The sequence below is a fragment of the Gadus chalcogrammus genome, chromosome 6 (genome assembly GCF_026213295.1).
Source record: "Gadus chalcogrammus isolate NIFS_2021 chromosome 6, NIFS_Gcha_1.0, whole genome shotgun sequence".
Classification (NCBI taxonomy): domain Eukaryota; kingdom Metazoa; phylum Chordata; class Actinopteri; order Gadiformes; family Gadidae; genus Gadus; species Gadus chalcogrammus.
The window spans coordinates 24,434,836-24,449,382 of record NC_079417.1 but is presented as its reverse complement, the minus strand read 5'-3'; the positions used below and the strand labels follow the sequence as shown (position 1 = coordinate 24,449,382).

Sequence of the window (14,547 nt, the reverse complement as noted above, 5' to 3'; positions counted from 1 at the left end):
GCCCAAATACCCAGATAATTCCATCTCTCTTGCTGCTGATGACCCGGAGATCAAAAAGACTGTTGCAGTCTTTGGCACAGCTGCAACAGAAACACGAGATCCGGTCATTGAATTCATACAGCACTTCTCTTCATGGGATCGCCTCAAAAGAGCAACAGCAAGGCTCCTGCAATTCAGGGATCTGCTCATGCATTTGAGCAGAAAGAGAAAGGCCGCAGCACTCGCTCACCAACAGTCTGAGGTATCTGGAAAAGATCCAAAGGTACAGACACAGGAAAATCTGTCTGTTGAAGATCTTGCACGTGCTGAAGAGACTCTCTTGTGCCGTGTTCAACAACTACACTTCCAGGAGGAGATCTCAGCACTGGAAGCAGGAAAGATTACTGTTAAAGCTAGCAGCAAGCTTTTCAAACTTGACCCTTACCTCTGTGATGGAGTACTGAGAGTAGGCGGAAGACTGAGTAGGATGGCAATGCCGGAAGAGTTCAAGCATCCGGCCATTCTACCCAAAGACAGCCATCTGACCAGACTGCTCCTCCATCACATCCATATTTCGGTAGGCCATGGTGGCAGAAACCAGATGCTTTCAAAACTTCGCCAGAAATACTGGGTCATAAAAGCCAATTCTGCCACCAGAACAATCATGAAAAACTGCATATTCTGCAGACGTTGGCACACTCCCCCTAGTGTGCAGAAAATGTCAGACTTGCCTCTCAGCCGCACACAGCCGGACCACCCTCCCTTCACCTACGTGGGCGTTGATTACTTTGGCCCAATAGAAGCAAAAAGGGGCCGGAGTGTGGTGAAAAGGTACGGCGTCATATTCACCTGCCTTGTCAGTAGAGCCGTCCATCTAGAGCTGGCACATTCTTTGGACACTGACTCTTGTATCTGTGCTCTCCGAAGATTCATCTGCAGAAGGGGTCAGGTCAAAGAAATGTTCTCTGACAATGGCACAAACTTTGTAGGAGCAGAACGTGAGCTGAGAGAGTCACTTGCTCTTTTGAATAATGACACGATCCAGCAGCGCTTGTCAGCAAGAGGAATAAAGTGGAGTTTCAATCCGCCTTACGGCTCACACCATGGAGGCGCATGGGAGAGACTCATCCGTACTGTCAAAAAGGTCCTCTACTCTGTCGTCAGACAGCAGATGTTGGATGACGAGAGCCTGCATACTGTTCTGTGTGAGGTAGAAACCATCCTAAACGATAGACCTCTCACTGCAGTTTATGATTGTGCACGTGATCCAGAGGCCCTCACACCTAATCATCTGCTCCTGCTGAAAGGAAAACCCCTGCTGCCTCCCAGAGTGTCTCAGAAGGATGACTGCTATTCTAGACGGAGATGGAGACAGGTGCAGTACATCGCTGATCTTTTCTGGAAACGCTTTGTCAAAGAGTACCTCCCTCTCATGCAGGAAAGACAGAGGTGGAACGTAGCCAGAAAGAATCTCAAGCCAGATGACCTGGTCCTGATTGTGGATGAAACATCACCACGCAATTCATGGCCTATGGGGAGAGTGACAGAGACAATCCCGGACAGCAGAGGACATGTCAGACGAGTGAAGGTCAAAACAAAGAGCAACATCTTGGAGAGGCCCATCACTAAACTATGCCTTCTCCTGGAGGCCTGACAATTAGGGGCCGGGATGTTGGAGCCATTTCTGCTGTTTATGATTTATTTGTGATATTTGTATTGTTTGGTAATTTCTGTTATTTTGGAATATTGTAAGTATCGCGATCTAGACTCTGATGTGATGTTTGGTGTAGCCTGTGTCACAGGGTGCTTAGTGTTGGGCACCGTTTGGGTGTCTAAGCCCCGCCCTCTTTGGTGATTCACCTTTACTTACAGGTAACAGGTGGTGGGTTGTTTGAATGAGTTGGCGGGTGTAGAAGGACACAGTTTTTGACCGTGGTCTATATCGTGTTTGTTGCAAACCCTAAGTTGTGTACAATAAAAGCGAAATACTGAACTCGCGTACTGAACATCTATCTACCCTCGTCAAAGTGGATCCATGCGAAATCGCGTTGGATGCCACAATAGCAAGTATTGTGCTATCAGAGGGCCGGTATGAGCCACTAGGGGCCAGTAGGGCCCTACCTTGTTGTCCATGTACTCCAGCTGGTAGAGGACTGGTATAGGATTAGTAGAGGGCTAGTAGTGTGCTAGTAGAGGGCCGGTATAGGCCACTAGGGGCAAGTAGGGCCCTACCTTGTTGTCCATCGACTAAAGGCTAGCAGGGGACCGGTATAGGACTAGTAGAGGGCTAGAAGTATGCTAGTAAAGGGCCAGTATGGGCTCCTAGAGGCCAGCAGGGCCCTACCTTGTTGTCCATGTATTCGAGCCACTGCAGGCCCAGGTTGGTGACGATGCGCGGCGTCCCGTCGTCCACTGGGAGAATGTCCACCTTGAACTTCTGGGGAGCGGCAGTCACCACCTGTATGGACGGCATGACAATATCAAAAGACATACAATCACATGTCATCCATCACATGACCCACCAGGGTTCTCTAAAGAATGGACCGATGGCTCTGAAGAACGCACACAGCCGTACCTCCTTGCCCCCCTCCTCCACCATGAAGAGCAGGTTGGTCCCGTCGGACACGGTGAAGGAGAAGCGGTCCTTCAGTGAGTTGGAGCCGTCGTGGTTGTAGCTGATCCGGTTCTGGAACACGTCCTCCATGCTGAAGCTGCTGGTCCGCCGGTACACCTGGCCGCTCGCCGTCCGCTCGATGGAGCCGTGGCGGGGTGGCTGGACCACCATGAACACTATGGACTCTGCCTGGAGAGAGAACGAGATAGAGAGACTTTACACAGTATGGACTCAGCCTAGAGAGAGAGAGAGACTTTACACAGTATGGACTCAGCCTAGAGAGAGAGAGAGAATTCCCACTATGGACTCTGCCTAGAGAGAGAGAGAGAGAGAGAGAGGGAGAGAGAGAGAGACTTTAAACACTATGGACTCGGCCTATAGAGAGAGAGAGAGACTTTACACACAACAGACTATGGACAGAGAGAGAGAGAGAGAGAGAGAGAGAGATAGACAGAAGGTGAAAATGAGGGAGAAAGTGTAAGTGAGTGAGAGAGTTAAAGTGAGTTAGTGTGTAAGTGAGATTGAGAGAGAGAGAGAGAGAGAGAGAGAGAGAGAGAGAGAGAGAGAGAGAGAGAGAGAGAGAGAGAGAGAGAGAGAGAGAGAAGTTAACCATTGTTACCTCAGTGTCAGCATCAGTAGCCTTGAGTTCAAACTCAGTGATGGTTTTCCTGACCCCTTCCTGGACGCGCATGCCAGGGACCTGTAGCCATGGCAACGAGTCATCCACCGGCCTGATGGTGATGAAGAACGTCTGGGCAACCTGGGGTCCGAAACAAAACAACATACAAACTCAGAAACACACATAGATACGTGTGTGTGTGTGTGTGTGTGTGTGTGTGTGTGTGTGTGTGTGTGTGTGTGTGTGTGTGTGTGTGTGTGTGTGTGTGTGTGTGTGTGAGTGTGTGTATCTGTGTTTGGATATATGTGTGACCTCGTTCTGTCCATCCGACACGCTGAAGGTGAACTGGTCGGAGTGTTTCTCTTCTTCACTGGTGTGGACATACTGGACACTCCGAGACACCAGGTCAGCCTGGGAGAAACTACTGATACTACTCCCTGTTGGGACGGGGAGGTGGTAGAGAGAGAGAGAAAAGAGTTAGATGTGCACCTAACTAACGTGTACCTTGGTTAGCCTTAGCATGTGTACCTAGCTACTTTTAGCATGGGAACCTGGGTTAGCGTTAGCATGGTACCTGATAGGGAATCATAATCTCCCAAAATTCTTTGAAAAGCAATTACAGGAAACATTTTTCCAATCCAAAGTGCCGTGGTCAGCAAATGCATGTGTGCTGACCTACTGTATCTACTGTTGGCAGGTGTAGCTGGGTTAACATAAGCATTAGCATCGTTGTTACCTGGGTTAGCGACGTGCTCCAGGTGGCCCAGGTCGAGCTGCTTGGTGACGGTGAACAGCAGCTCGGACGGCTCGCTGTCCTGGTCGCTGGCAGACAGCTGCAGGGTGGTCAGTTTCTTTCGGCTGTTCTCGTCCAGGACCAGGCCCTTGTTCACCTCCACCACAGGGGGCAGTCGGTCCACTGGGAGAAGAGAGGTCAGAACACCCAACAATACCATTTAGAAGGACATCGCCAGGAGGGAGGAGGGGAGAGGAGGGGAGGGACGAGGAGAGGAGAGGCCAGAAGGCAGAGCAGAAGGGAAGAGAATGATGAGAGGAGGGAGGAGAGAGAAGGAAATGAAGCTCCAGAAATGTAATAAATTGCTAGAACCTCGGTGCTTCTAGAAAACGATTGGCCACAAGGTAGCCTGAGGTAATAACCAAACGCTGAAGAAAGAGAATGCATAGAGCGATAGAACAATGAGATCAGGACGTTCATGTGGAGAAAGAGATGGGAAGAAGGAGAGAGGCAAAAAGATGGATGGATGGATACAAGATGGTTGGATGATAGAAGGCCTATAATGGAGGGCCTATGAACATAGAGGTAGAGGTGCAGTAAGAACAACATACCCAGGACACTGATGAAGAATGACTGGTCGATCAGTTTGTTCCCCTCGGGGTCCACCAGGTTGAACTTAAAGGACAGACTTCCTCCCTTCTCCTCCCGGCTGTGGCTGAACTGCAGCCGCCCTGAGAGGAAACAACTCTTAGTACACACACACACACACACACACACACACAACTACCATACCCTGTGAGACTGCATCCAGAAGTACTTTATAGAACCAATACTACTGAAATACCCGTCCGGTAGTACTGCATTGCACCCAGCACTACTTAAATACCCGTCCAGTAGTACTGCATAGAACCCAGCGGAACACTACAGAAAGCAAGTACAAGAATTCTCTGGGCTAGCCATATCCATGGTGGCTAATGTAAAGCTACAAATCGATATCTCTGTTATCTTATCTATAACTAATTTGTCTATCAGCACTACCAGACAGAAAGCAATACTTCACAGTTAGATCAACATTAATTAAATATATGCTAAGCCACAAAGCTAAACCTATGGGGAGCGTGTCTATGTTCCCCGGGTCCTATGTTCCCCGGGTCCTATGTTCCCCGGGTCCTATGTTCCCCGGGTCCGGTCCTATGTTCCCCGGGTCCGGTCCTATGTTCCCCGGGTCCGGTCCTATGTTCCCCTCTTTGTATGAGACTAGGCGGGGAACATAGGACCCGGGGAACATAGGGATGACCCCAACCTATGCTATCTCCATGTATGTAAGTTATGGACACATGAGCCGACAGGAAGTATTGAACCCACCTTTGTTGACGTCTTCCTGTGTGAAGCTGTGAGTGGGGCCTTTGGCTGAGAGCTTCTTTTTGTTGAGCAGGAGGGTCCCAGCGGCAGGGTCGGAGGTCAGTATGTAGGAGAGCTTCAGGGGGTCCGAGTCAATGTCAGACCCCTTAAGGTTCTGCTCAGTGATCTTAGATGCAGACCCTAAAATATATAATAGATATATCATACCCTCTGAAATAAACCACACTCTGAAAGCAGACCTTAGTAGTACCAGGGAGACCGGGTTAAACGGTAGGCAGGTTACGCTCCTTATCCAGTTGAGGGTTTAACCTACTCATTATAGTGTTCACAGGGTTTTGGTCAACTGAAGAAGTCACAGGTATGTAAATTCAACCATAAGACGAGTACATTTAAAATAAATCAGATTCTCGACGGACAACCAAGTTCAAGTCTATGTGTGTATATATCACCGCATGTAGCATAGAAAGACAAAGTGTAACAGAACTACTGCATGCTGTTCAAGAAGTAAAAAGCTTATCAGAATCCTCTCTATATATTCAATTCAATTCAAATGTATTTGTATAGCTCTTCATCTACGTTACAGTCTCAATGATAAGAATATAACCGCAAGCGGTTGATTAACGGGGTCCGAGCAAAATTAAAAGTCAAGAACACACCAATTGAAGATACATAAAAATGACATACAATTATGAAGGAAAGATGTTCCACTTAATGCAATACTGTGCCTCGGCTTTCAGGTGAGCTGCAGAGCAATGGCCGAATGTCATGTTCAGCTTGTTCATAATGCTCTAATCGAGATTCAAACTCTCAACCTAAGGACCACCTGTACAAGGCATTATCCCATTGAGCCACTTATAAACCTGAACTGCAGCATCATTCACATGGTGAAATTGTCTATTGATAAGCACTAGAGTTTAGATTCTCTGCCCGAGCCCGAGCCCAACCCGACCCGCGGGCCGGGTCGGGCCGATATTCCCACCACTATCCTCGGGCCGGGTCGGGCCGGGCCTTTGATAGAGCGTTTTTATTTTTATTTTTATCATTGGTTTATTGGCCTAATCTGAGGAGAAATCTATGCCATAAACAGAAATATTATAGGCCTTTGTTACACGGGTCTTCTCAATGCCGTGGAACGCTCCGTTCACTTGAATCGGTAGTAGTCCGGTGACTTGTCAACCCCAGCGTCTTGCGTTGCTAACGCCTCGTGCCCACTGCATCGTCAGTCAAAGGACTCAGAAGGCGTGGCTGACGGATGGGGGTGGTTTCCAGGGTCGTCAGAGCCCGAGTAGTGTCACAGTGCTTAAATTTGCATATGTGTTCTGATTGGATGACGAATCGGTCGCTGCCGAAAAAGTTAAAAAATTGTCAACTTTTTGACGGAGCCTTCAGCGCACGGATCCAGTGGACGGAGGTAGTGGGCACGAGGCGTAACGCCTCGTGCCCACTACCTCCGTCCGTTGACTGATCCCCATTGACTTTGAATGGGGACGGACGCGCAATGCATTGTGGATCCGTCCGTTCCATTGGAGCCTTTGGCTCCGTCAAAAAGTTGAAAAATGTTCAACTTTTTCGGCAGCGACGGATCCGTCATCCAATCAGATCGCGTATGCAAATTTAAGCACTGTGACGCGACTCGGGCTCTGACGATACTGGAAAGCGGGAAAGCGGGTCATCTTGCATCGCAACAAGCAGGAAGAAGCGGGAAGAACCCGGCGAAGCGATTTGATTGGCTGACGGATGCCTCTGCAAAGACTACTCCCCCATCCGTCAGCCACGCCTTCCCACGTCCGTTGACTGACGGACGTGGGAAGCGTAACGCCTCGTTTCCACATACGTACATTCTCGTATGCGATCCAACCGTCTCCGACCGAAAGTCCATTCATTCCAATGTGATTCTCCGTAATGTCAGATTTTCCTACGAGACTCCTCCCCTCTGTAAAATTTCTGTCCAGTATGTCCGTAATATACGTTCAAAAAGTTTAACTTTCGCCGTCGTTTTACGGAGATACCGTATGAAAGTTTGTATGCTTTCACAAAACTTGTAAGTACCTGGCAGGCCAAACTCCTCGCCGATCTCTTTCCAAGCCTGGTTGGTTTTGTTTTTATCTCTGTCGATCCTCATGTTCCAAAGTACCGGTCTCCTAAAAACGGCCATTATCATACGCTCCCCCATCTTTTGTCCGTAAATAAATTCATGTCCGTACGTAAAACACTAGCGACTCCTTCCGTAAATTTACGGAAGCACGGATACGAAAAATATACGTATGTGGAAACGAGGCGTAAGTGACGTCACCGTCTTTGCAGACAAATTATTTCTCTGCTGATCAACACTACGAATGCTGGTAACGAATAAATTGTAAAAAGACACACCATGCGAAGTTATTTTTTCGTTTTGGCAAGTAGCCATGAAATAAGCGGGATAATGTATAGAACGTCGCCGGTCATTATCGAAAATAAGCCCCTTCAGGGCGAAGCAAGACACCTTCGCTGCGCGTCGGTGTGCTGTTCGCCCTGTCGGGGCTTATTTTCCCGATAATGACCGGCGTTCTATACATTATCCCTTACATATATATTTCGCCGAGTAAGCCTACTAACAAATGTGTACCAAGTTACATCATGTATTAAAAAAAATGTCGGGTTGAAATCGGGCTCGGGCTCATGATTACAGTTAATGTATCGGGTCGGGCCGGGCTCGTGCTGTTCAATATTATGTTTCTTAAATGAGTGGCAATGACAGAATTTCATGTTCTAATCAGGATTCAAACTCTCAACCTAAGGATCACCAGTACAAGGGATTATCCTATTGAGCCACTGACATTCCTGAACTGCATGATGCCTCATTCACACTGTGAAAATGTCTATTGATAAGCACACATCAAGAAAACTCCAAGCACACATTTCACAAGAGAATTAAGGGCTTTCTTAAAAGAGTAAAGATCTGAAAATGTGCACTGTTAATGGTATCCAATTAATGATAGCCATATTGTAGTTGTACAATAACAAACTGGTCATATAGGCAAAATGGGTTTAGACTGTGGACGTTTGGCTTTTCTATGAAATTGTGGGAAAAGTAAACATTTTTAGAGCAGAAGGCCTGGGTTTTATAGATACATCTAATTCCAGAGATTAATATTATGAAAGAATTTTGAGTCCAGGTCAATCTGGTGAGAACAAATAAGCCTAATTCCTGATTTTTTACAATAGCGCCACCTTTGGGTGCAGGACCACACATTTGGGTTTATGGGTAGTGAGGGTTATTGGTAGCCTGGGTATACCCATGCTGCCTTTCGCACAATTTCATTTTGCGCTGCTAGGCACTGGGCAGCCTGGATTCCATGGATCCGATTTTCGCCTGAGATAGGGAACCAATCACAGAACGGGGAGGGACGGCAAGATGATGACGACGTCTATTCGACACACCCATCGTCTTCTTCCTCATCGAATTTCTTTCGCTCTACATACGTCATCTGGTATAATTGATACAATTGGCTATGAGCTACGTAGAGACTCACATGATAGACATTCGTAGCGCCCATGAACGGCTCCAGGCAGTCGTATACCACACATCAAATACGAGAAAATGAATTTGTGGTTCCCAGACCTCTTCTCAATATAGATTGAGATGAGGTCTGGCATTAGCCAGCCAGGCTAGGTTATTGGTAACCTAACCATACCTGAACATTTCAAGAGTTTTCGACTTACGACTTACAAGCAGCTTTGCTGCTCGGTCCCCTAATAAGATAAGATAAGAACCTTATTTCATCCATACATGGGAAATTAACTTGTTACAACAGCCCATGGAATATGAAATATGCAATAATATAATAAAGTGCATAAGGTATCCAACAATACATACATAAATAAGATGATACAAAATAAATATAAATAAAGGGCTTAACAGGCCGTATATATTTATGACCCCCTCCTAACCCTACGCACTCAGAGGGCAAGAAAAAACTCTCTTAACTAGCAACGAAGAAATCTTGACTCCTGATCATCCCATATTCCATCGGCTGTTGTAAGTTAACAAGTTAATTTCCCATGTATGGATGAAATAAGGTTCTTATCGTATCTTATTAGGGGGTCAAGCATTGAAGCTGCTTGGTCCTATTGTTTCCGTAACGTTTTTTTATTTTCTCAAATTCTGTAAAAGTCATACTGCAGCCTATACCGTAAATCGAAAACTCTTGATCATCCCTTCCAGGAATGATCAGGACTGGAGTGCAATCGGTGCCATAATTGACATTACAAACATATACATTATACAGACAAAACATTTTAAATGGGTCATAGGGTGCTGGCCGGTTAATCATAAGGAGAGTCCAGGCATCCAGTCGCAGTCACTGCAACACGCTAGAATATATGCTAGATGCTAGAGATATGCTAGAGAAATATAGTATAACACAGTCCATGTAAGGTTTATGTTCATGTATCTGGGTCTGCTCACCTGCGGCAAGCTGAAGGCCTCTGTTGACGGTCATGCGCGGGCCCTCGCGGTGCCGGGCCGTCACGGTGAAGTCCAGGGCACCGCTGTGCGTGTGCACGCCGTCGGTGAGCGTGAACTCCAGCCGGTCGCTAGCTCCGCCCCCGTCAGGGGTGTAGACCACTAGCATGTCCAGGACGTCCTGGTAGGAGAAGGAGGAGCCGACCGACAGGACACGCCCACTGCTCAGGGGCTGCGAGTAGAACTGACGCCTCCGCAGTTTGCCTGTAAGGAAATATAGATTATTATATTATAGAATATGATATCACATCACAACACACACATCAGCGCGTGTGTTTGTGAGTGTGTATGTGTATGTGTGTGAGTGTGTGTGTGTGTGTGTGTGTGTATGTGTGAGTTAGATTGTGTGTGTGTATACGCGCGTGTGTGTGTGTGTGTGTGTGTGTGTGTGTGTGTGTGTGTGTGTGTGTGTGTGTGTGTGTGTGTGTGTGTGTGTGTGTGTGTGTGTGTGTGTGTGTGCTTGTGTCACCATGAGCAGGCTTGGTGTCCAGGGTGATCATGATCTCGTTGAGGGGGGTGTCTAGGTCGAGGACACTAAGCGAGGTGTTGGTGAGCACCACGCCCGAGTTCTCCTCCACCACCACGCTGCTGACTGACACCACTGGGGCGATGGCCTGGCTACTCTGCTAGGAGAGATACCCTTTACTCTTCAAATGTACTGTTATTATCAGAGATAATCCTGACAGACTGCTATACTCAGAGATAATCCTGACAGACATATTCATTTTTGTTAATATAGGAGATAATCCTAATACCTGGATATGGATCTCTACGTTGAAGGCCTCTGTCTGGCGGTGTCCGTCGCTGACGTAGAGGCTGAAGAGGTCCTGCTGGGAGTCACCCCCGGCCTCCTGGACGTAGAAGATGAGGTCAGAGGCCAGGTCCTCCAGGGAGAAGGGCTGGTCAGGAGTGATGACCCTGGAGCCTTCTGTGCCTCCTGGTGGAGGGAGGAGGATATTACATGTGTCAAATATAGGATATTGTATTTTAAATCACACATTATTTTGTATTTGAATATGACAAGACAGGGTCATTACTGGGGTCCTAATAAGTATACATATACAATTATAATATATACATTAATACTAGGTCAAAAACATACATTTGGGTACTACCCAAATAACCGATACAGAGTACAGATATAAGTACTTAATAATACCAGTACAATTTAAAGAGCCAGTGAACCCACAGTTTCAGATGAAATGGTTGCCATGGTTATGGCCCCCAGCAACTTTGTGAAACTTTTTTGTCAACTTTGCAGCGTAATAGCAATATTGTAAATGAAATACGCCACACCTTGTAGCCATAAACTATGGTACTATAGGTGTCCGGGATGCCTAACCCTCAAATTCGGATATTAAATAAATCGCTGATCAGATGTAGCTTCACCATCCACACGTCATAGCAGTACACACTACGTTTCCGAAAAGCATCGCCAATAGTAATAGATATACCCTGTATATCTATAAGTAGTATATCTGTAAGTAGTATATCTGTAAGTAGTATACTGTATATTATACAGTATACTACTTACCCCAATATGTTGATACAACAATAAAACAATCCATTTCCACTATGAACAGACACACGCATACACGCATACACACACACATGCACAGACACATACACAAACACACCCTCAGTATGACTTTTCCTCTCGATGAAGCCATATTTGGGCGGGGTCACCAGCCAGAGCAGAAGCTCCTTCCTGGATGTGTTCAGGTCTGATACAATTATTTGATTGGTGGAGAGCTGGACCCGCCCCCCTTTCTCAACCTGGGATGGAGAAGGAAAAGAAACATGAACAAACAAATAATTAACTCATGAATTTACAACTGAACATATTCAACGATTAGGCCCTGCTGGGTAAGATTATAACTTTGAGTGCGTGTGTATGGGTGTGTACCTTGATGCCGCCGCGTACTGTAACCTTTGGAGTTGTTCTTATGGTGGAGGTTATGGTGATGGTGCACATCTGTTTGTCGAGGCGATTGTTGTCACCGTCGTAAACAACAAAGTGGAAGATGTCGGTAACCGGTTGGCTGCCCGTCTCCAAGGAAGTTATGTACCTGTAGGCAGGAAGTAGTACATATATGAAAACAATCTATTCATCTAATCATCTATCTTTCTACCTAGCTAGCATGTCAGTATGTCTACAGTACCTATCCATCTACCTACCATGGCCAGATCCTTAATATATGAAAAGTGAGACAGTTCTAAAGGCGATCTCTCAACAGCTAGGGTGTGAAGTACGGGGGTCTGGGGAGGTCCGAGACCCCTTGACCCACTTGAGACCCAGTGACCCACTTGAGAACCACTGAAGCCTCAATAGCAAAATGTTGTGGGGTCTCAGGAGAATCTTTAAAAATTGATTTGTCACTTGAAATTGTTAAAAAAAAAAGGATTTCAAAAGCTTACTATGTCCAGTATTCATTATGTAAATTGCAAACAGTGTCCTAGAGGCCTTAACCCCCTCTATTGGACGCGGTCATCCACATCTGTCCAGACGGAGTTCCACACATCCACACACAGCTCGCCACCGGTGTCCCTTTGTTGTGAGAACAGCACTTTAACGTCAAGATAAGAGATAAAAATGGTTGGTTTGTATTTCCTTCATTTGGCCCGCAGGACCATAGCAACATCAACCCATGACTGGTGGAGAAGCGTGGAGACTGCAGATATTATTCATCTAGAAACAGGGTCATTAGCATGCCAGTATTTATATTTAATTTGAACTCCCCAGTGCCCTTGCACATGTATCATCAGAATATGCTAATGCTGATAGCTTTGTTCCCTCTACTCTGCTCTACAATCCTGCATCACTAATATTTGTCTTGTGTTGGAGATGTGGGCATTCCTGGTCGCTTCAGAAGAGAAAACCTCATCAGGAATCTCCTGATGAGAGAGATATTGGTCTCTTCATTAGTAAAGGTCATTACATTACATTCTGCCGACCAACCACTCTGCTACAAGAAGTCTTTGAGGAATATGAGGATATTGTTGTTGTCACTATAGTTGTTTAAAATCCCCAGATCTTGCAAAATATATACATTTTCAAAAGGCTTTCTCTGGCCCCTGTCTGCTAGATGTGTTGTTTTCATTTTCAGGCCTGGGGTTGTATTGCTGTTCAGGCAGACTGCCCTACCCACAAAAATATCAACCCCCACCATCTCGATGAAGGGGAGGGGGAGCCCTAATGTGTTGATCCGCCTGTTAGAGACAAGGCATGCATCAGCATGCCTTTAACCTATACAGGGGAAGTTAAGTCTAGATTTACATCTAATCCTACATTTTTAAAACATGCATTTCATTCAAGATTTTGACCAGGATCAATCTACGTTGCCCATAACATCAAATGTAGTCTATAACAAGTTGTTTGAGGGTTTGGTCTTCCCTTAAATGGGAACTGTCACAATCATTTTCTAATCTAAGAGATTAACAGAGAGGGTTCTTCTGACTATAGTTCAACTGAAACTGTAATGAATTGGGAAGTGAGTGCTGGTTCTACATGACCAACAGTAGCAGAGAAGGAGAGAGTTGCTACCGGATGCGCTGCTTGTTAATGTCCTCCATGGTGAAGGTTGAGTACTCCGCCAGCTCCTGCTGGTCCTGGGGGGACAGTCCCCGGGTCAAGAGGCCGTACATCGGGGCCGAGACCAGCTGGATCCGGATCTGCTGGTCTGGAGACGAGTTGTCCTACAGGCAGAAGACCACCGTCCCAACTTAAGCCTGGAGGTGTGGACTGTTGTAGCCTTCCAGCAATCGGACATCCCCAGAGCTCATTGTTGTTAGCTCAACTTATATCATGGGTAGAGGTGGACTCACTGTAATGCTAGGCTAATGGCTAGTTGTGTTACCGTGCAGGCTAGGCTAACGACTAGGTTTATTACTGTGTATGCTAGGCTACCAGCCAAGTGTGTTACAGTGTAGGAAAGGCTACCAAATAGGTGTATTACTATGTACAACATGCTGGGCGCCCAGCTGGTAGGCTACCAGCTAGGTGTGGTAAGTTTAAGATAGGGTACCAGCTAGGTGTGTTACAATGTGTGGGATAGGCTACCAGCTAGGTGATTTACATTGTAGGATAGGCTAACAGATAGGTGTATTACAGTGTAGGCTAGTCTAGCTTGGTGTGTTACCGTATACGCTAGGTGCGAGCGCCGCAGCACGGTGCTGCTCTTCTCCCCGACCTCCAGGGACAAGATCGACCCCGGATCCTTCCTGGGTCCGTCAGCCCCCGCCTCAAGGATCACCACCTGCACCACAGTGGTTGCCATGGAGATGCCATCGCTGACAGAGAAGGTGATGGCGTCCTCCTGCTTGGAGAGCACAGTGTGCTGGTACTGAAGAGAGTTCCTCGTCACGTCGCTGAAGCTGAACACCTCACCTGTTAAAACAAGTGTCATGGATCAATCGCACCTGGGAGGATGGGTTTGTGGTACCACAGCATGTGTGTCAACCAGTTTTCATTGGTGTGTGCGTGTGTGTGTGTGTGTGTGTGTGTGTGTGTGTGTGTGTGTGTGTGTGTGTGTGTGTGTGTGTATGTGTGTGTGTGTGTGTGTGTGTGTGTGTGTGTGTGTGTGTGTGTGTGTGTGTGTGTGTGTGTGTGTGTGTGTGTGTGAGAGGGTGTGTGTGTGTTCGTGTGTGTGTACCAGTCTTCATGGGGATGTCCGAGTGTAGCAGCCTTCCATTCAGGGGCGTCTTAACCACCTCAAACTCCAGATCATCAGGAGATG

General features: G+C 46.8%; 1 protein-coding gene across 2 annotated transcripts in view; it reads right to left on the bottom strand.

The window, feature by feature from the left end:
- Positions 1–14,547, bottom strand: part of fras1 (Fraser extracellular matrix complex subunit 1) — a 161,449-nt gene that overhangs the window by 34,238 nt on the left and 112,664 nt on the right. The window contains exons 36-50 of one of the 2 annotated variants that reach the window (XM_056591686.1): positions 14,464–14,547; positions 13,951–14,198; positions 13,356–13,507; positions 11,718–11,880; positions 11,449–11,587; positions 10,567–10,748; positions 10,281–10,437; positions 9,755–10,015; positions 5,311–5,487; positions 4,557–4,676; positions 3,949–4,128; positions 3,525–3,649; positions 3,213–3,353; positions 2,555–2,782; positions 2,324–2,437 (exon numbers count right to left, since the gene is read on the bottom strand). The exon at positions 14,464–14,547 is cut by the window's right edge and continues 33 nt beyond it. In XM_056591686.1, coding sequence (XP_056447661.1) covers positions 2,324–2,437; positions 2,555–2,782; positions 3,213–3,353; positions 3,525–3,649; positions 3,949–4,128; positions 4,557–4,676; positions 5,311–5,487; positions 9,755–10,015; positions 10,281–10,437; positions 10,567–10,748; positions 11,449–11,587; positions 11,718–11,880; positions 13,356–13,507; positions 13,951–14,198; positions 14,464–14,547 — 2,471 coding nt within the window. The remainder of the gene's footprint in view (positions 1–2,323; positions 2,438–2,554; positions 2,783–3,212; positions 3,354–3,524; positions 3,650–3,948; positions 4,129–4,556; positions 4,677–5,310; positions 5,488–9,754; positions 10,016–10,280; positions 10,438–10,566; positions 10,749–11,448; positions 11,588–11,717; positions 11,881–13,355; positions 13,508–13,950; positions 14,199–14,463) is intronic. The other variant, XM_056591687.1, reaches the window with a different exon arrangement.